Source organism: Centrocercus urophasianus, unplaced genomic scaffold, assembly GCF_019232065.1.
Source record: "Centrocercus urophasianus isolate 14NV4802_14NV808 unplaced genomic scaffold, USGS_Curo_1.0 seq_20, whole genome shotgun sequence".
Taxonomy (NCBI): Eukaryota; Metazoa; Chordata; class Aves; order Galliformes; family Phasianidae; genus Centrocercus; species Centrocercus urophasianus.
This window is the reverse complement of record NW_024884756.1, coordinates 14983334-15005570: the sequence shown is the minus strand read 5'-3', so window position 1 is coordinate 15005570 and position 22237 is coordinate 14983334. Positions and strand designations below refer to the sequence as shown.

The 22237-nt window shown below is 37.3% G+C and overlaps 1 protein-coding gene and 1 long non-coding RNA gene across 11 annotated transcripts in view; both read left to right on the top strand.

Annotated features, from left to right (window-relative positions):
- The window catches only part of OSBPL6 (oxysterol binding protein like 6), a 76727-nt gene extending 71849 nt beyond the window's left edge, over nt 1-4878 (top strand). For all 7 annotated transcript variants that reach the window (XM_042822220.1, XM_042822218.1, XM_042822219.1 and 4 more), the window contains 6 exons: nt 95-173; nt 1287-1431; nt 2101-2245; nt 3196-3322; nt 3925-4047; nt 4543-4878. In XM_042822220.1, coding sequence (XP_042678154.1) covers nt 95-173; nt 1287-1431; nt 2101-2245; nt 3196-3322; nt 3925-4047; nt 4543-4651 — 728 coding nt within the window. In that variant the 3' untranslated portion in view covers nt 4652-4878. The remainder of the gene's footprint in view (nt 1-94; nt 174-1286; nt 1432-2100; nt 2246-3195; nt 3323-3924; nt 4048-4542) is intronic.
- A 1751-nt stretch (nt 4879-6629) lies between these two features.
- On the top strand, nt 6630-21139 carry LOC122162073. 4 transcript variants are annotated; one of them, XR_006169417.1, is made up of 6 exons: nt 6630-9231; nt 9766-9827; nt 14450-15351; nt 16286-17399; nt 19279-19444; nt 20998-21139. It is a non-coding gene; the product is annotated as an uncharacterized LOC122162073 (long non-coding RNA). The 4 variants fall into 4 exon arrangements; XR_006169416.1 differs by having other exon boundaries at nt 6630-9827; nt 16286-16477; nt 17240-17399; XR_006169415.1 differs by having other exon boundaries at nt 6630-9827; nt 14574-15351.
- The last annotated feature ends 1098 nt before the right edge of the window (nt 21140-22237 follow it).

The following is a 22237-nucleotide window of genomic DNA, read 5'->3' as shown; positions in this document are numbered from 1 at the left end:
TACTATGCCATTGTAAATGATGTAGTACAGCAGATCCCTGCAAGAGGGAGAATTGAGTCTTCCTGGTTTTGTAAATCTTTTCTTTTATATTCAGATATCAGGTGGAAAAACAAATTTTGGGGGAAATCAATGGAAATTCTTCCAGTTGGAACCTTGAATGTGACTCTTCCAAAGTAAGCTACTGTTATATTTTGTTTTGGTTTCTGACGTAGTCTAATCTGTACGTCCTTGTAACTGGATTGGATGAAGGATAAGCAAAGGGCACATGAATTGAACTGTGTGGGTGAGGGTTAGCATATAGCTCAAATCTCTTGTGTGTACATGCAGGTTGGGACACTGAAGTGATCAGCTGTTCAGAACAAGGCTGACAGTACTTTCAGCTAGCGTTGTCCATATTAAAGCTCTCAATACTGCTAGTATGGCCTCAGAAGAACCAGTACTAATATTTGAAGGTCATTTTCAAAATGTGAAAGCCAAAAAATGCAGTTTGATTTTAAATAGTGTAAGGAAGGAGTTTCAGTACAAATAAAATTGGTTTTAAGTTGTAAACCATGAGAATATGCTAGGAGAGGATACTTTAAGCATGCCTGCAGGTTCTGCAATACTCTGTTCTTGATCCTTTGAACTGGGGACACCTTTCTTTCTTTCTGCCTGTAACATATGGCATCCTTAGGGACTCCACCTCTTTATCATATCATCAAATCAAAGTAAATGCATTCTGAAATAGCTTTGTCTTCTGTCTACATGTTTGGCCCTCAGCTCTGTAGGACAATGTGCTTCATTCACCCATTTTAATCTCTGACAACAGATGTGCTCTTACTCCAAGTAGCTTTGACAGAGGAAAAGAGAAAATGTACCAGTGAGCCTACTTCACTTCTGTTTTCTTCTTTCCATATTTAGTTTGTTCTATCTGTAATTTAATTGATTTGTCTGCCTCTGGCCTAAATCCAACCTTATACTGATCTTTGGATCCAGGTCTTCTAGAACTGAAGTCGAAGCACGTAATGCTCTGAGGACAGTGAATATGCTCTGCAGGACTTCAGTGATTCATAATGTCTTATTTGTATTTTGTAGCATCATTCTTCAGTTCTCCACACTAGAGCTTAGGTGAACTTTTCCATGGAAGATTAATAACATGCCCAGAACTTATGCTTTTAATAAAATAAACGATTGTTACAAAAGTTTTTCAGGAATATAGTCTGGTAATTATGTTAATGATTTACTTTTTTTTTCCATGATGATCATGATTAATTTGCATTATTAACCTCTTATTGATCTATTCTTAGGTACGGAGACTACTACGTCTGGAACAAAGTCACTACTTGCATACATAATATCCTTAGTGGAAGGAGGTGGATAGAACACTATGGAGAGATAACAATCAGGAACACAAAAAGCAGTGTTTGTATTTGTAAACTCACATTTGTCAAGGTAACACATTTATTCTAATGCATATCACTGCACGGCTTAAGTTTGTATAGAACTGTTCCTTCAATATTCCTGAAATATGTTACACTTCTGACTTATCAACATTTGTGAATATGTAAATCATCAAATAAGAGTGCTATTTCAAACAGCATGACTCTTCTATTGAACTGGTCAACTTTATGTCAGCATTTTACATTGCTGTACAGTTGTGTGCTATACTGCTGTTGATTTTAATGAAAATCATTTAAAAATGAAATAGCAAAATTTCTGTTATTACAATGGAAATGCAAGCTCACTGGATAGACTTCTGTGCCATCTGCGTTTGCTAGAACTTGGCCACCACTTTTATCTCTTTGGCTTCAGTAATGCCTTCGCTCCTGTTATTTTAATAACCAGGCAAGGGTCATAAATAAAAACAGGTCAGTGTACAGCAGGTAGTTAACTGAACTTAGATACCTTTTATACCAAAACCGGTTATCGAGTCATTCAAGGTTTCCCATACACTAACACAGTTAATATTCAAATCATTTAAATTTTGAATACCATTATTCTTGGTGAGCAATTCTTATGTAAAATTTTGACTGTTGGTGACACATTAAGATTCATGCAATGTCGGAATTGGCACAATGAGTGATGTGGTAACTGAGTAGTAATTCCTTATAAAACTTGCAGGTAAACTACTGGAATTCAAATGTAAATGAAGTCCAGGGAGTTGTGATAGATCAAGAAGGGAAGGTAGTGCATCGCCTCTTTGGAAAGTGGCACGAAGGTCTTTATTGTGGTGTAGCACCTTCAGCCAAATGCGTGTGGAGGCCAGGTAAGAAGCTTGTGATAAACTCTGGCAGGCACCGTGGTATATTTCTAAACTGTGTAAGGCACTCTGAGCAATCACTGTAAGTACATGAAATGCTACTGGGGAAATACGTTTTTGGCTAAACAAGTGAACAAGATTTTACAGGTGTTTATAATGAAGATAAATGGAAATCTACTTGGCTCAGTCTACATCTTGGTTTGACTCCTGATGAAATCCTTTTGGGTGCTGGAGACAACATAAAAATGAAACTGAGAAAATATTTGGATATCTAGGTCTGCATGACTACTTCCTCAAGGAGAGCAGGGCCATGTTACCAAATTTAGTCTTCTGTTAAACTAAAGGATTTGTCTTCCGAGATAGTGAGCTCTTGTGATTTCAGAAGCTGAATTCAGCTTCGTTATTGCTTGCTTAGAAATTCTACCATTGAATTACTCTTCCTTTGCACGTGTAGTATTTTTCATATGTGAAGAGTGATTATCCAGAATCTGTCATAATTAATAATGTTTTGTGCCTGCTATGCTCTGATGGCTGTCAATGCTGAAGGTTCAGGACAGTGCCCAGTCAGACTTTGCATGAGTATACGGTCCAAAATTAACACAGTAATTTAGCTAGGATTGGCTTTTGTATACGCATCTGAAAAGTGTGGGAACAGGAAGTTATTTCACTTGGAAATCTTGAACAGTAATTTTTATTTAAAAAGGAAGGATCATGAAAGCTTTGAATCTACTAGCAGGTAATTACAACCTATACAGGATAAGCAATTGAAATTAGTATTTTAGTGCATGTTGATCTATCTAGAGAATGCCTTTTGATACTTTTTGATACTTTGTGTGTAAGAGTAAAGTATTTTAATATTTTTTTGCTTTTACAGTTTAATAAATATATAAATATTTTGCATGTTTATATTAGCAGTTTAAAAAGCGTGTTTTTCTTTGTCATGCATATACATGCAGGCTCCATGCCAACCAACTATGAACGGTATTATGGCTTCACAAGATTTGCTATTGAGCTCAATGAATTAGATCCTGTACTGAAACATCTTCTTCCAACAACAGATGCACGATTCAGGCCGGATCAAAGGCAAGAATGCTTATTTACGCACTTAATATTTGGTGATTTTAAGGGTGCATTTGGCTGAGTATTGGTTTTTGTCTGTGCACAGTCTGGACTTGCAGAATTCTCCTAGCTCTGAAGGTACTCAGTAGTGAAGTCAAATTTCTGCTTCACTCAATTGAAGGAAAGGAAAATAGAAAGCATTCTGCTTAGTATACTGTACAAGCCTTCTAGTCGAAGGTACCTGCTTAGTATACTGTACAGGTCTTCTAGTCGAAGGTAGTATTCTTCATAACAGGCTGGAATTACATGCTCTGAAATGTCATGCCCTGCAGCTGTGAATGGAGGCAATGGGAATTCCCTCCTAATTCTCAGTTCATACTACTTCAATGTTTGTGATACACTGAAGTAACTAGAGATAATGTATGCCTAAGGCTGGAAGGCAGTTACCTGCAACTGGGGAGTCGAGTATCAGTCACTCCCATTTTCTGAGGTTTTGATTAGATCTTACAGAGGGTACAACAAAGACAAGGAGCATGATTTTCGCTAGTCTTTTGTGATGAACAGTCCTAGAAAATTCCTTGTTCAGATACAGTATGATTGCTATAAGATAGCTGTTATCCATACAGGCTTCTAGAGGAAGGAAATATAGAAGCAGCAGCATCAGAGAAGCAAAGAATAGAAGAACTCCAGAGAAGTCGGAGGCGGTACATGGAAGAAAACAACATTGAATATGTACCCAAGTTTTTTAAGTGAGTCTTTTCATTTCAGTAGTAAACCTTTGCTGTGCTGTGACTGAATGAATTACTGCACCGCACAGCCAATAGTTTTTGAAGTTTAAAATGGGGTAGAAGTATAACATTTTAGGAGCTGTTAACGTTCATCATTGTTAGCTCTTAGAAACTAAGATTTAGCTAAGTTATTGTAAGTCATTGCATAGACAAAGTAATAAGTAAATAAACAAAAACAATGTATGTACACACACATGGGTATATAATGTAGATATAAATGTATATATACACAATTACAATTAAACTTTTAGGGAGTTTTTTTTAATTAAGCAGTCTTTTGAAACAATGGATACCCATTCCAAACACCATGAAGAATCAGAAGTGGTGAGACTGAAAAAGGCCTAATGTGTGATTAATGAAATGTTATGGTTAGATCAGAGAGATATGGTATTGATTGCATATTGTATAGGAGAAGAAATTTGATATCAGACTTCCCTCTCTTTTTTTCTTCTATAGAAAAGTTATTGATGCTAATCAAAGAGAAGCCTGGGTTACCAATGAAACCTACTGGGAACTGCGAAAGGATCCGGGATTTAGTAAAGTAGAAATTCCTGTACTCTGGTAAACTGAGAATGTAGATCTAGTAAACATATCAACTCTCTGAAGAAAAAAATAACTATGCACAATATGTTTCTTATAGATAAGTGTGGTTTGTGGGTCTATGGAAAAACCTATCATTTGCATTTATTTTCATCTTTATAATGGACTTTTGAAAGTGCATTAGACCAGGCCCCTGACCACTTCTGGATCTTTTTAATTTTGCAGCAGCCATTAAAAAAAAAAAAAGAAAAAGGAACAAATAAAAACCTTTTGAAGTTTCATACAATGAAAATTCAGAAGAGAAGCAGATGAGTTATCCAAAGTCACTTGGAGGAGGCGGTAAATACAAAACTGCAATTGGTGCTTTAAACAGACATTAAGAGTAATGTAATTTAAATTAAAAGAAAAAAAGGAAGAAAAACAGAAAAAAATCCATTTTGTTTCAACTATTTTTGTTAAAATCTTTTGAGTCATCACACTGTCATTTCTGGCTTCGGGTTAGTCCTTTGGTGTCCTGTGCTTGGACTGGGCCTTGTCAAAACATGCTTTTCTGAAAGCTGTTCCCATTCATATGCCATTGTTCATGCCTTAAAGAAAATACCAAGATGTACAGTAAGTCATTTTAAAATATATATGCTTAGGCTTGTGCGAAGGTCAGATTTTTAAAGCACTAGGATTTTATCGTGATACAAATATTGGAGAACCTGTATTATTTAAAATCAAAAGACAGCCAAACATCTAACTGTATTTCAGAGGAACAAGATCTACTGTACATGCTTTAGCTATTGGGAGCTGACTGTATAATCAGACTAAAAAGAAGCTGCTAACGAGTTAAAATTGAGGCTATTTTGGTAAATGCATATGAGTGGCTAGTCAGAAAATTCATATTTTAAGTGGCTAATGTTGAGATGCATTTGTTGCTTTTACCACTGAGCGAGCATGGTCTTGCAGCAAATTCATTTCCCTATAATTGCTTATGCAATTAGGATTCCCTGAAGCTTTGCAGTGTTAAAGCACAGAAAGATTTCATGGGAAAGTCTCTGGCTTCGCTCCAGAGGTTGGATCGTACCATAAATGAAATGTGATAGTTTTTTCCACACATGCTGTTTACTGGCTCTGTTCTTTCCCCAGCCACTTATTGCATCTAAATTTATATTTGAGAGTAGGGCAGAAGCTCCTGTGCTTTGTAGCTACCTTCTGCTACTCGTGTTGCCAAAATAGCTTTTGTGCAAAATTATATTTTACAGTTTTTCTGAAAGTGATTCTATATTTTTGATTAAGAACCAAGACTCTTACATATTGGTAAGCCTCAGTAAATATATGTAGGAGATGGTTTGGCACTTTCTGAATGAAAATCTCTGAAACACTGAACAGTAGTAGGGCAGATTTTAAAAGAAAAAGCATAATTTTATTTGGTAAAACGTGCATTCCATATGGTATGATCTAGTTTTTCATTTATATGTGTATTACACATCCACTTACTGATGCCAGGTTAGATTTCATAAATAGACTCTATTACTTTCTGCATGTAAACAGCATACATAATGCATACAATTTTTCCTATTTAAAATTGATTCCAATAATGAGACCTAAAAAAAAAAAATTTGCTTACTATGTGACTACCAGAAATGCTACAAGGACAGCTGTCAGTGCAATACAATACGTACCTGTTCCTCCCCCTGCCTCTTGCTTTTGCAGAGCTGACATCAGTTTGATTACTTAATATGCGTTTAGTTCTTCCCTTTGTTTATAAAGCAGAACAATTGGCTACTAATGAATCCCAGTTTCTTCATCTTACCAGGAAGAAATATGGAAACCTGAATAAAATATTAAGTTGAATTTTAAAGAATTATGAATACTTGGTGTAAAAAAAAAAAACCTGCAGATTACCGGGATTTCTTCCAAAGAAAAATTATAATTAATGAATGATGTAATTTTTTTTTTTACTTCAGCAGAACTGGATTTCTTCTTTTTTGAGTTCTACATTTGTTATTACAAAAAAATTAAGATATATAAAGGTTTGGGTTTTTTTAATTGTATTTGTTTGACTTCAACATACTTGCTCTAATGGTGTTATACTACAAAACAAATTGGCACGCTATGTGCAAAATAGTGATTGATTATACTGGATCACTTTTTAAAATGAAATATACTATTAAGCATTTGCCCATCTCATGCTTCAGTCTCAGTGTGCAGTTTGCTGCAGCATTGGAAAGTATTATGTATGCATATCTGCAGGTATATTTGAGGGACAGAACTTACGTCCTCTTTTGTTTTTTGAGTTTTTTCTGTATTTAAATTAAAAAAGAAAAAGGTATTTAATTTTATGGTGTTCTGATAGTGTTTCATGAATACCATTCCTTGCAATGCAAACTTGGTTAACACTGAAGATGCTATCACTTAATTATTCTTTTGCAATTGTTTATCTGATACTCATTGTAAGAAAATTAGCATTCAATTTTTTAGAGTTAAAAAAATGGTACACTAAATCTTTCTATTGAAGGCACTCTTTGAACCTATGGAGTATTAATTTAACTGAATGTTAAACTAGTTAACTAGTAACTAGAGGAATTACAAAGCGTTGCAGGATTTTTTCTGTCTTTATCAGAATCCTAACAGTGCCAGCAGGTGTGCCATAAGCTGTTTCCTACAGTACAGAATTCTCTGTGCTCTGTGAAAAAAATCTAATTTTTCCTGCAAACTTGATTGGACACTGTGACAACGTGTTGGGTTGTGGTATGTTTCTTTGCCCAGGTCGATGATGAGATATTCATCTATGTGCACTGCAAACTGACCCTTCTTTGCAGGCTGCCAGCAGGGTCTTAGCCGCTGGTTGGTCCCTTCAAGCCTGAGGATTTGGGCAGTTTCCAGCCCACCTTGTTCCATTCAGCCGGGCAATATTTCCTTTACAAGGGCATAAAAGGTACTTACCTGCTCGGCAGATTTAATTGCTACAGATTTGGTTTGTGATGAAAATCAATGTCAATCATTTCACATTTTAGAAACAGGAGTTCAACTTTCAATATAAAGATGTTTCCCTTGCTTTTTCTCTTGTTTTCTTTAAATACTTCTGTGTAAAGTAATCAGCCCTTAAGCTTCAGTTCTGCAGTAGTGAAATGTACTGTCAATTAATACTTTAAAGTGTACTTCATTTTCTTCCTTGTTCTGATACTGTGGATATGATAGGGCAGCGATAGCTATGTCCATCAAAAGCTGTGTGATCTTACAAAGACTTCAATAACTACATTCCTATATTAGATGCATATTAACAAGATAGCAGATTTTCCTGCTTATTAGAAACTGTTACCTTGCTGGAAATAACATTTGTATATGAGTTGATTTTCATAGTATCACTGTGATTAAAATGTCACATCAGCGCTCATTCTAATTTTAGATGCAGGTTGCATGAAGTAAATATTTTTTGTGTTAGATCGTTCTATAATACTCTGGTCATCTTAAAAATACAGTCACACCTTTTTGTATCATTTTTTCCCCCCTAATTTTGAACTTCTGAATCTGAATGAGCATTTATGACATTTGTGAGTTTTGCTTGAACAGTAGGTGCCAGGCAGATGTGAAGTGCTGCAGGACATACATGTTACCAGCATTGATCCTGCCCTTCCATGTGAGGATTTGCACCCCAGCCATGCATTCCTGCTCATTGCATTCCTTTCCCCAACCCAAAATTGGATTTTTAGGATAGTTTGGGAGGAAGGAGAGCTTCACTTGCAAATGCACAATAACTGAGAGGGCTGGATATTCTGGGTTTTCTTTTGCGAGTTTAAAAAAAACCCCTTCCTTTAGCTATCAAAGCTTGGTTAGTATGTTGCCTTTGTTTTATACGATTTTGAATTGTTTGCTGCATAGATGGGCACTGACTGTTTTAAATGCCGTTGGCTGCAATAGTCTGAGGAATTAACTCTATTGTAGTTGTCCCTACTAATTCTGGATTTGCAAAATGAAAGCAAATGAAGAATTTTTAGATTGAATCTAAAGAAAAAGGGTATTTTTATTCATATGCTGAAATTGAGGGGTTATATTGAAGAGAGTTTGGTTCAGCTATGGGAAAAAGATATTCACAGAATTGTGTGGAACAAAAAACAAATGCTGGAACGTCCTCACCTGTCAGCATGTATTATACAGACTCCTTGGAGAAGGCTAAAAGATTGGTATGTCTTAACTACTTATCTGAGGAGCTATTGGGGCTGGTATCTAGCATTTTCATCTTGGATGTCATTAAGTAACGCTCCTCAAAATTGAACATATATTGCTGGGGGTCAAGGTGGTCAGAGATACAGTTGCAACTATTTTTTTTGTTGTTGTTAATCTGCTCAAAATTCTAAGGGAACATTCAGTATAAAACTATTTCTGTATTTCTGTACTTTCTACTTCGTCAATCCTGATTAGTTTTATTATGATTCTGGTATCACTCAGAAGATAAGTCTTTCATGGAGAAAGGATGTGTTCTTTCCTGTTCGTTTTTGTTCCTGTTTAATTGTTTTTTGTTTTGTTTTAGAGAGAAGAATCTAGACGGTGCTAATTAAAATTTGATTATTAATAAGGAGAATATCTCCCTAAAATCTCTTTACACTCCCTCAGAACAGGGTATGGCACCACAGGAATGTTATAAATCTCATTAAGTTAAAACAAAGAAAAGGCTTATTTACAGCAGTTGATTTTATTTTTTGTATTATGCAGTGTAAAGGGTCTAATCACAAAAGTTCTTTAAACTTGAGCATATAGAACCTTTTGTTGAGTATCTTGGTGTACGTTCCATCCTTCTTCCACTGACTTGAGGAGCCTCTTTATAAAAACCTCCTTAGGGGAATTTCTATATGGCATCTTGCAAGTTTAAAAAGCGTCAGAAATTGATCCTTAGGTGTTTTATATATATGTACATCCCTCTTTTGTCAGGTTTTTTTTCTAATATTAAACCCACTATGTCTTTTTCCCCTTTTGATCTCTGACAAACTTCAGAAGGGAGAGACTATAATGGAGAGCAGTGGAGCCAGAGACATCAGTTCTGTCAGCGGCATCCTTGTAGCAGAACAGAAAAAATTCAAGCATCTGCAGATTAAAATGTCATAGCAGCTGTTAAATCTGTTTCAGGCAGGTTGTTAATACCATTTCTCTTTCTAGTGTTCCATGACAGTATGAGAAAAGGGGGGATTGGTGACATTTGTTCAGAATTGATTCTGAAGGTAAAAAGAAATTTTATTCCATTTATAAATAAAAATGACTGTAGACAATATTTGTCTGAAGTGATATTGGTAACATGGACAAAAGAGTTAGAGATTTTATAAATACAGAAATCAAAAAGTTGAGATATATATACCACTCAGCAGTGTGTAATATATTCTGTCCTGAACTATGAATAGTAAGGATACCTATTCATATCCTTGGAGCCATGAACCACATGTTGTCTCCCATGAAACACTGACAAAAACATTTCCATGTTTACTGCTAATTTAATGATCTGTGTTCATGGATGAGGCATATCTTATGCTAAGCTATAATCTTGCTGTCACAAACTATTAGGAACGCAAAATGGGAAGAGGTAAGCAGTCTTTCAAAATGGTGGAGGTGGATGATTTAATTGTTTGTACTCTAGGCATCCTCATGATAAAAGCGTTATACAAATATTCAAACAGAGCAATTCTTCCTTGTGCCAGTCAGTTTAGCCACAAATGCAACATCTTTTTTCTGGAACTGCTTTACTATTTGTGATTGCATTTCTGGCAGCTGGAGTCTGTTGGGCTGGTTTCTCATGTCCTCTGAGAACAGTCAGAAGCAGTCGGACTGGAAATTCAGATTTCTTTTCTCGTAATTGTCTGTTCCTTTATCTCATAGTCCTCTACCTTTTGTAAATTTACTTCAACAAGGGATATTACAATAGCATTTTAAAAGTTCAGTTTAGATTAACCCATCAGTATTTTGTGGGTGAAGGAGAATTCAGGATACGTTTCTTAACTATGTTGAATAAATCAAGTGATGCAAAATTATCATTGTATTTGTGAAATATTTAACATACATATTTGGAGATCAAATCACCAATAATGAAATGGTACATAAAAATTTAAAATCTGCATTTTCACCCATCTTAAAGGTGAAGATTATCATTCTAACATAAGGTTAGAAATTAGGTGTATTCTGTTCTTCAAAGAAATGTGGATGGTATTCATTGGAGGCTTGCATTTATCATAAGAAATTCACATCAGAATAAATTTTATATTCAGCTGAGTCTCAACTAAGACATGACTAGGAACTGAGAAATGTTGAAGAATGTATTCTGGTATGCAGGCGTAAATGCAAAGATTGCAATTAATAGCTTAGTTAAGCTTTTGCTATAATTAACAAAAGCTCTGTTCTTTTTGTCGACTAATTATTTTCAAACATTTATTCCTTACCAATGACTAATTGCATATCAGGTTTGAGTTTTGAAAATGAGATGGTGTTTGCAGCTCCACAGACAAAGGATGGTTCTTCTCGCATGTATTTTGTTCAGGTCTTTTACTTTTCCACTAAGATTTTGCTTGGACCAAAAAGAAATGTTAGTGGTTTTTCTGGATGAGAATCTTCCTTTGTGTATTGACTTGTATCTGTAGTAAGTGAGAAAGCAAGGTGTTAGCATTTGATGTCTGAATTATTTTCCTTCAGTAAAATGTGTAAGGAACTTCTTGCTCTTTAACAGTTACTACTAGTTGACTGGAGCAGATGCTTTGCTTAGCCTATGAGAAGACATTAAATTACTGTGGCATCCAGAGAGATCATGATGATAGTTCTGTATTAGGAGATTAGGTATATCTGCTTTGTTGTAACCAGTAGCAAGCTTTCTTATTTGGGTCTGTGTCGATTGCCCTTTGTATGATTATAATTATAATTTCTTAGCATTTCAACAGAGAACTGTGTGTTTTCTCTCATTGTTTTCCACAGTTGATACAAATTGGAAATAACATAGCACTTTTTTGCTGTAATGAATTCCAGTACTTGCAGATTGCTCACACTGAGAATGCCATTAGAGAAGTAAGGATTAGATTAGCTGCCAATTTCACATTGCTTTCTGAGCTTCATTACTCTTAGCAGCATTTACTTTCAAATGGGAAGCAGCCCAGCAACAGTGAACAAAAATGTAAAAAGAATAGCTAAAAGGGCATTATTTGCTAAATTTCCATATCCCTGCACCTATTTGAGGAAAAAAAAAACTTTTTTTTTTTTTTTTTTTTTTTTTTTTTTTACACCTTTATGTAATATCCTTGTGAACAGATGTCCTTGGAGTCTTTCTACTGTGGTTAAACTGTTGTGCTAGTTAGAAATGTTTTCAGAATTTTTTTTTTTTAAGATGAATTTTAAAGGCAAATCGTTGCTTTCTAGGAAACCCAACATACAGAGTCATTGCTATATTTAAGTACTGCAGACTGTGACTTTATTTTGACTCGACTGTAACTGCGAAGGGTCTGTGTACCTTGATGCACCAGACAAAAATTTGTTGTTTGAAAGGAATAGAGAAGTGTTACGTGAGGAAAAAAAAAAAAAAAAAAAAAGAAAAAAAAAAAAAAAAAAAAAAATAAAGAAAGCAAGAAGTATTTGTGCTTCCAGCTACAAAATTGTTGCAGAAAGCACTACTTTTGAGCAATGCAGTGTTAAACCACGCCTCATTTTTTGCTGAGAAGTTCACTTCTATAAGGAGATGAAGGAGAAAAAGATAGTGGGGAAAGGAAGTCAGTACTGCAATTTTGAAATTACTCAGAAAATTGAAGTGTGAATCTTTATGTTGAAAGCTGTAAAAGCTACTTAAAGTCTTGCAATTTTTAAGACTTTAAATGTAGTCCTTCATCATACATTCAGTAATTTATTTATTTCTTTTTAAATCCTTGACTGCCATCCTGCAAATACGTCTTCATTTGTTCTTGATAATTTGCAATTTTGGGAGATCTTTCAGAATGATGATTCTTTACATCTTCTTAATTCTGTTCTCCAAATACTGACTGTGATTATGCCTATAAAAGCACTTAAATTTATCAAGCACCAACAATTGAGAAATAATATAGATAAGATATAATTTGAATAGACTTTGATTTCACATGCAAGAGTTAAACAGTAATGTGCATGCCAGAATTTTTTTAGCTTCACCTTCTTGGACTGAGCAGGCATCGGTGTGTCCCTAAGGTACACCTTGCAAGTGGTCTCACTGAATTCAGTTAGAAAGATGTAGATGCAGAAGTTTAAATAAAAGGCTCATCAGAAAGAAATCAAAACAACATACCTGGCTACACCAGGTTTTGTAGCACTTAATTTTTAATTCCTATGTGCTCAGACAAATAAGCATATGTGCAGATGAGGCTGAGCTCCTATTGGTATTCTATGGACCTCAGTGAACTTCTAGAGGAGTGGATGGTCCAGCTGCTCAAATGTATTGCGGTGTCATGCCTACTATATAGTCAAGCCTGAGTGTTCAGCGTAATTTTGAATGTGTGCACTGTCTCATGAAAGATCAATGTGTGAAATGCAGCTGGTTTGACTGCTTGCCAATCAGAGCAATATATTTAACTTTATTTTGACTCAACTGTGTTTTGGAACCACGTTTTGGTGCAGTGTTTAAGGATCAGTCAATTATGTGTCTCTGCATAGATCAATTATGTATGACATTTGAGAGAAAGAGCAGGAGATCAGATCAATGACAATTCATCATGTTATGTTTCACTCTGGCAAGCTGAATTGTAGGAATATTTGTGATTCCTTTCCGTTTGCCTGTGCTCCACAGGCTGGTGCCAGCCTGGAGCGGGGGCTGCTGGTACTGCATGCTGGTTGTAGGGAAAGGCTACTTTCTCTGACCTGTGGAGAAGGGGTGTCTAACTAATAGCATGTTTCCAGTCTCAGCCCATGGAAGGCATGAACATGAGAAAGTGCCTCCCTTCCTCTCCTATTAGGCTTTAGCACATCAGTTAAAATTGCTATTTGTTTAGTATACTGAGTTCTCTAGCAACTTTCTGGCTAGCAAGTAGGTTTGACCTTTGAAGGAGCAGTGAGATGGCAGTTTTAAGTTCCCATGTAGTGCAGCTGCAACGCACTTGCCCTGTGTCTTTGTACTTGTGAGTTGGTTTTGATCATGCTGTTATAATATGTCTGAATGCAGATGAGGCCTCGTGCTGACTACCTCTTGTGCAATAAATTACAGGCTCATGCAGCAGTGGGTGTTGGTGGCGATTCCTTGGCAACAGGAGCATCTGTTTGCCATGTGATTCAGGGAAGGGATGATGGGACAATAGTAAACAAGAGAATTTAATTGGGAGTTCACTCCAGTGGTTTACGTGGTATAGACAATACCCATGATATCAACTCCAACTGAGGAAAGTTCTACAGCTTCCGGTAGGAAATAAAAGTGAACTTGGCTATGCTGTAGTTTATGTTATGCTCTAAAATGTAACAAAAGATGTCATCTGTTTCCTCCATCTGAACCGGGTTTACCAGTATATCATGTCCAAGACACACACGCATTTCTAGATTTTGAGGAAACATGATGCTCTTTTACCTGTTGCATTGTAATTGGATAATGCATGTACAAATGACTTGTTTAGCCTGCCAATGAATGTTGCTAATGCCTTACCAAAAAAAGCATATTTTTTGTATTTTTTTCCTCAGAGGCAAATCCAAACAATGCTAGATTTGGGAAACTGTTTACTGAAAAGCATTTTCTAACAGATCTCTGAAGAAGTGCAATTGTATAATTATTATTGTTCAATGCATACAGTACATTGTCTCCATCACTCTGTACACTGCTGCTATTAGTGCTTGTTCTAATAAATCTCAATGTACACTGTTTAAGCTGCTGTGATCTGCGTTCTGATTATTGACATAAGAAACACCTTGGAGTACGACTTTCAAATGACTTGTTTGTAAGCAGGTAAGCAAACTATTAATTGTAACAATCCTGAATATATGTTGTGCAGGTTGATTTTGCAGAGGCAGGTGGCAGCAGCACCAATAGCACTGAAGCAGCTTGTGCCACATAACTCTGTTTCTTTAAATCTGGCAAGAGTTACCAACCGCAGTCTCCAAGAAGATAATTTTCCGTTTGTCAGTTCCCAGTTTTATCTTTACGCTACAGCTGGTAAGAGCCCTTTGACTTTTGTCTTGTCAGCTTGCACCTTGTGATTAAAGGGAGCTCGAAGTATGTTTCTCAAGTTGTGTGAGAGGGAGTAGAGGAAATGGGTTCGTGGTGTTCTCTAATAGAATTGAAAAAAGACGTGTGGAAATAGAGGAGAGAAAAGAAGTTACTAGACACCTACCCATTCTGGCATCTCCTTGGAAAAAACAGTACTGTGTGAGATTTTTCATTATGTGTTCCTGTCTGTTGTTCAGCCCTTAGATCAATTACGTTTCATTTTGAAAGCAACTATTTGTTTTGGAGGAGAAGCTAAGGTTTTTTTGTTGTTTCCTGAGAGCAAGTGTTGAAGCATTCTGGTAGGCTGCCTGCCTGGAAGCAGCAAAGAAGGGAAAAGATTTTTTTTAATGATTTTTTTTTTTTTTCTTGTCACTAGAATGTATAACTGATGTCATCCAAACCATACATGTTCTAAGCCTGGTTGCACCCAGAGCTAATTCAGTGATAGGATTCTTTTAGAAGAATAGTTCAGATTTCACATTTCTGTGGATGGGATCTGTGTTTTGTCGCTGAATACCTTGCCAAGCCAGCCTCTCTTCAGTGACTTGCTCAGCAAAAGTGCTGTAAGTGAAATGTGAAAAGTTGCATGTTGTTATTTAATTGGTTAAACAAACAAGAAACCTTTGAGAAGAAAGGAGAGCTCAAGAGGGCTGAGGCAGCACTGCCAGTCTGCTTCTCTCTTCTTTGCATCTAACTGGGCAGAAAAACTATTCCTTGAGCATGGAAGTTAACTTTATACTTAAATTTAATCTGATCAAGAGACAGATGATAGTCCTTCACCACAAACACGTAGGCGTGGTGGTGTGGTGAAGGGAGACAGCGTAGGAAGTTATCGACAGGATTTCAGCCTGACTCAGCTGAAGAGTTGCCCACAGAAAGCTGCTCCCAGCAGCACTGCTGCTACAAAATCTGTTCTGAGGGGAATGATGCACAGCATTTTTGCCCAAACAACATATCAAGACTCATGGTTCTCCAAGTCACTGTTAGATTACGTATTTAAGACTTTCTAAATGTTAAAAACCATAAGTATGTAATAATGACTGTTTTTGCACTGCATATGTAAAAATATTTTTCCCATTAAGTTATCATTATCTTTTTTCTTTTAATCTTATTTAGTAAAGTGTCGTTCAAAACCAATGAAATACTGTGGGCTAGCTGAGAACGTATCCTGTAGTTTATTTATACTGAGTGGTGTGTCTAATTTTATGCAAGGTCAGAAAATATTGTGTTATATAACCGTTAGGCTGAGTAGTCAAGAGAGAGGTTGGGTTTTGTGGCACGTATCCATGTCCCATGCTTTTTATTAAGGGTAAATATAACAAGAATTAAGGGCAAGTTAATACAGTATGGGTTAAAGTATGTTACAGGCATGAATGTGGTGTGAAGACATTTTTACCTGTGATGAGATTACGTTTTTAATTAATGCCTGACCTTTTTTTTTTTTTTTTTTTTTTTTTTTTTTTTTTTTTTTTTTTTTTTTGCATGGAAAACACCCAGAGTAAAATCAAATACTTAGTTTCTTTTCTCTATGCCGGCTGCCATGGGTGTATTTCCTCCCTCAGGACAGAAATGAGACTAACTAGTAGCTCAAATGTTGCAACTACCTTAGTATTCTTGAGCAAGTTTTCTGCTCTGAAACGTTTTCAAAAAATGACCTTTTCTTGGACCGTAAGTGGATGGCAAATTCTGGTAAGGACATCTCAGTTGTCTTCCAGTTGTTTTTTGTTGATGTTTCTGATAAAATTTAAGGCATGGATTTTCTTTTATGTACAGTATTTCTGAGGCGTTTCACTTAATCAAAGAAACTGCACTGACAACACAAGGACACACCAAATCAGTTCTACTTCAGGAACTCATTTCGCTTAAATGCTGATCAGCCAGCCCAGTACAACAGTATTAGTCAGGCTGCTTCTTATGTTTGGTGGCAAAGAGGTATTTTTTTATGTCATCTGTCTGTAAATGCTTAGTATCTGTAAACTGCTCAGGTATTCTCTCATCTACATGTGGGGGAACAAAAAAAAAAGAGACTGGATGAGGAAGTGTTTTTGTAGCATGAAAAGAAACAACCTAAGTAAGAGCAAGTGTAGCTATGAAAGAGGATGCTGAATTCTTGCATGCCGTACAAACACCTACATCATTTAACCTGTTCATAAATACTCTCCATGTAAAGATCTAAGAGTACTTTACAGTACCAGTTAGTTTTTACAGGATCCTACCTACAAAAATGATGTCTTACCAAAGCCACATATAGTGGCTTTCATGGAGTGATGTTAATCACAGTACAGCCAGCAGCAATGCTAAAAATAAATGCTGCTGAGATGAAAGTATAACAAGAAGCACAATGTCTGTGCTGAAGGGAATGTTGTGGAGAGCTAACTGCCCCAGTGCCCATCTGGCAGACAAGCACAGACAGTTTGAATTGTATCACAGCATGCAAATTTTGGTTTGTAGTTTTTCTTTGGATGTTGTGACACCACAGCTGCAGTTCTACGTCCTCACGGAGGTTGAGTTTCAAGGCCACAGAGATGTCCTCCAATGCAGTGTGCCCACCCACAGATGCTGGCTGAAAGGTTTAACCCATGGAGCAGCATCCCTCAAAGGAAATGCAGTGGTAAGCTTGCATTAAATCATGCTGGGAAATCCGTTTCTAAGACATTTGTCATCACTAATCTGTAATCACTAATGATTCTGGATGATGAAAGTGGGCCTCGTTGTATGCAGTATTGTTTATGTAATGAAAGATAGACCATTTCTCTCATCTGAAAGATGTGGCCTCTCCTCTTAGTTAATGTGTTTAAATGCAAACATGCTTTCTCAGCAAATCTCTCCCTGGAGTACTGCTTTTGCATTTCTCACTAATAAATGCTTTGCAGCTAGCACAGCCATCTGCCCATTCAAAATATTGCCAATAAAATCAGGGTAATTAGAGATAAGCAGAAGTTGGGATATATTATACGCTTCAACCAGCAGTGGTCATTTAATATGGTATTATTGAAATATGTATGCTTGAAGCACAGCTCAAGTAGCCTCCGCATCCAGATCTGAAGGTGAGTCTGTGAGCTGACAGAACTGCTAGCAGAACATACGCCCCCTGATCCCTATGTTACCTCCTCATCACTAACGCAGCTCTCGTGGGAGGTCAGTGAGGAGGTACCCAGAGCTATGCAGCATGTTCCCATCCAGTCAACAGAAGCTGCTTGTGTAAAGGAGAATAAGGGATGAGGTCAACCAGAGGCCATATGAAAGTAAGTTGAACGTCACATCTTGCACCCTCTCATTGATGTAATGCTTACGGAAAGGTCAGCTTCAATGCACTGATTGCTGGGCGAGTGCCATGCTGCAGTACAGCCCCTCCTGGCAGGAGAACTCATCCTGTGTGCACTGCAGCATGGACAATGAATGTGCGTTACTGCAGTCTGTTCTGCACAGAACACAGCATAGAAGGAGGCTCTCAGGGAGTACCTGGGCTGTACATCTGAAAAGTAGTTTTTCATTTCAGAACCTTTCTAGCTGGTATAGAAACCATTCACACACAAAGGTCCCGTACACGTAGCACGTGACAGTCTATTAAAATATCTCTATTTCTAAGCCTCTCAGTAATTTTTTTTTTTTTTTGCCCCTGGGAATATAGATTGTTGTGGAATATTCAAAAGGATCTGACACCACACATAAATCCTACTGTAAATGTGGGGATTTAAAACATTTCAGGACTAGGCCTCTTAAGAGTTGCAGCCTTCAATTTCTGAGCTCTGTAATTTTGATATGGTCAATTTATCATGCTGCCTAGAGAGGTCCCCATAATGAACTAATTAAGTTTCAGATACACAAGCAGTGACTATGGTTTTTTTTACTGTTTTACCAAACTGAGAGCTTAATAGTCTACACAAAATTAAAATACTGCCATAGCTAATTTAATTGTTCCACTATACTGCATAATTGAAACAGCATTTGTGAACTGATTTAAAGTCTCACCACATTCAAACTAGATAATAAAGAAATCCAACATGCAGTTATCTGCTGAAAGCTTTCAACTCACTCTTCTTCCTGAAATGGTGCAGGCAGTTCCCTGAGCAGCAGTCTCTATGAGCATAACATCAAGAGACAGCAGTGTCCAGCAAACTGCTGGAGCAGAGTTCAGCAGCATCAGCTCTGGGCTCCGGAGATGCAACATTAAACTGTTTTTTGCTTATACAACAGAATTGCTAGACAGGCTCCACTTTGCAAAAAAAGTAATCAAGCAATGCTACAAGTGCTTAGAACAGCAAAAGAGATGGAATCATGCATTACATGACTGCTTTAAGGGCATTCCCATAGGGACAGGAAATCCAAGAGGAGCAGCAGAATGCTCACTGCAGTCCTGTGGAACTGTGCCTAGAGCAGCTGTCAGCTCTGCAGAGAACAAAATTACAGTGTGTTCTTTTACTGACCAGGACATGAACTAAGTGCCTAGTAGTTCCATCTAACAAGGAGGACAACTCTTCTACTTACAGAGTGTCATACAGCAGCTTGGATAAAAGCACTTTAAGAAGAGAGAAAATATTTGTCCATAACAGAAAATTGAGAGCCAGCACAATGAAGTGGGAAGAATGTTAACAATTTACCAAGCTTGATCAGAATGCAGAGCAGAACTGTTCAGAGTCTTCAGCCACCGTCTGGGTGAGTTTAAACAGGACAAATCTAAGCTTAACCACTTTTAGACTACAGAGTGTTGATGTTACATGGACCACTCTCCTGTGCATCTAAATAGATAGGAAAGCCACTAGATTATGAAGTAGAAGTACATCTGTGGCCAATAATATCATGATACAAGCATGAGCTCTCTGATTTATATATAATAGTTATGTTTAAATGTTGTTTCACCACTTATCTACAAACTATAGAGGTATTATAGACAGCACTCTTGTTCCCATGAGGAAGCCCAGCCTTCCTGCTGGGTTTCTCTAGTGCCAGTGCTGGGTACTAAGACAGTTTTTTCTTCACCTATTTAGATACTTTTTTCTTTGCGTGAGGCTTCTCTTCTCTCTGTGAGACTCTAGCAGCTTCAGCCATCTCTAGGAAGAAAAACACAATAATCCAGGAGTGTATTTATTAAGTTCAATAAAGCTAATTAAGTAAAACGGCCCAGAAAATAATAACATTTTCAGTTCCATGCATTTATGTGACTTCACATAAAATTCAACAATTTAAAAAATATTTTTTTTGTTAAAACAGAAATTCAACCATTTTTAGTTATTAACTAGTCTCTGTTCGCTTTGAATGAATGCAGCTTTTAAAGCTTAGAAATAGGTATGTAGTATAAAATGATAAATTCATGTAACAAGGGCCATGGTTGGTTTCAATAGATGTCATTTTTGTTACCTTGGTAACGTAACAGGATCTGTGTTGCTGAGACCCTCAGTTTTTAGGGAAATGCTTATGCCATCTGCTGGGAAGTTTTGAAATTTGCCAAGAATTTTTTCACTAATATTTTATTTTACTGGCTTTTAGATGTTGAATATTTACACCAGTTGTTTTGTTATTTTTCTTTTTTAAGATCTGTGGGTATATGTAACATAGCTCAAAGGTACTTAAGGAGTTCTGCTAAGTAATTGCACCTGTTTCTATGCCAAGAAGTTGATGATGAAAGTGATGTGGGCTTAACTCTCTTGAGGGATGCATTGCCAGAGTTTAACTTAGTTTTCACTTAAACATGCAAAGTTAGTAAATGTTTTCTGAAATGGCAAAGCTAACACAGTTCTCTGACCTGTAGCATGAAAATAATACAAGGAAGGTGAGCACCATGCAAGCATATCCAGCAAAACTGCTCTTTACAGGATTAGTGTTGGATCATACTGAGTATGGTCTGTTGCCACACACTAAGTGAGACACATAAAAATGCATGTTGAATAAACAGTGCTAGCTGAGATTAATAACCTGTAGAAGAAATATTGTCCTGTTGAGCAGTTATTGTAAGATATGAGATCAATCTAAATCAGATTGGAACAGGCAATTTTTATTTTAGAATTTTCTTAGAGTTTTTTCTCTTTATAGCCTTTCAAGTTTTGTTAATGTGTTTTGATTGAGTAAATAAGCACAGAGTTTGTTCTTTGTTGTTAGTGGAGTGGAATATGAATGATAGAGACTTGTTTGCTCTAGAGGGTGCTGAGAAATTGGAGCAAAATGCTGCTGCTCAGCCTAAGTACGTCTACATGATTCTCAAATATTTCCAGGGATGCTGACTCCACTACCTCTCTAGTAGACATTTTTCAAGTTCTCTGGTGCAATTGAGGCTGTTCCCTCTCTTCCTATCACCGTTACCTGGGAGAAGAAGCTGACCCCTACCTTGCCACAACCTCCTTTCAAGTAGTAAAGAGCTATAAGGTAACTCTTGAGCCTCCTCTTCTCCAAACTGAACAATCCCAGCTCCCTCAGCCGCCCCCCGTAAGGCTTGTGCTCCAGACCCCTTACCAGCTTCGTTGCACTTCTCTGGATGCGCTCCAGGGCCTCACTTTTCTATAGTGAGGGGTAGAAAACTGAATACAGCACTTCAAGGTGCAATCTCACCAGAGCTGAGTACAGTACAGCTGAGTACAGTACGTTCCTCCTGCTGCTGGTTATGCTATTTCTGACACAAGCCAGGATGACACTGGCTTTCTTGGCCACCTGGGCACACTGTCAGCTCGTGTTCAGCCAAGCACTGACCAACACCCCACAGATCCTTTTCCTCCACACAGCTTTCCAGCCACTCTGCCCCCAACGTGCAGCATTACATGGGTTGTTGTGGCCAAAGTGCAGGACTGGGCACTTGGTCTTCTTGAACTTCATCGCATTGGTCTCGGCCCATCAATCCAGCCTGTCAGAGTCCCTCTGTAGAGCCTGCAAGTGGAGGAGTCCAAGAGAGGAGAAAATGATGTCCCAAAAGTTAACTATAGCCCTCAGCCTTACTTGGCTGAGATGGTACCACTGAACCTCATGCCACCGACTGCTGGGCTGAGCTTGAGTTCTGCTGTGCAGCTGCTGCTGAAAGGAAACACTGCTGCAGCAGGACTGCTGCTGCCACAAAGCTGACAATGAAGTGCTCTGCCTGCAGCTGCTGGCAAAACAGGCCAAGATGTGGCTGCAACAAGGCTGCAATAAGCAGCGACATGTCGGTCACTCCTGGCAGGAAGCTGAGGATCACAGAAACTGTGATCTTCTCATTCTAAGATTGTAATTTTGATTTTCAGATAGTGGCATTAAACTGCAGTGGAAAGGACAAGCATTTCCCTATCAGTTTACACTGGTAATGCATTATTAATTATGCAGAACTAGAGAGCTTAGCTGGAGGTCTTTGAGAAAGGTTTTCAGCAGTACTCCTAGAAGCAGGGCAGTTCAGATGCTGTTGAGTATTTTCCAAGTAAAATATGGTTTGATTGAAAATAAATAACTAAATAAAAATTGGTAGCTTTTTTTTTTTTTTTTTTTTTTTTT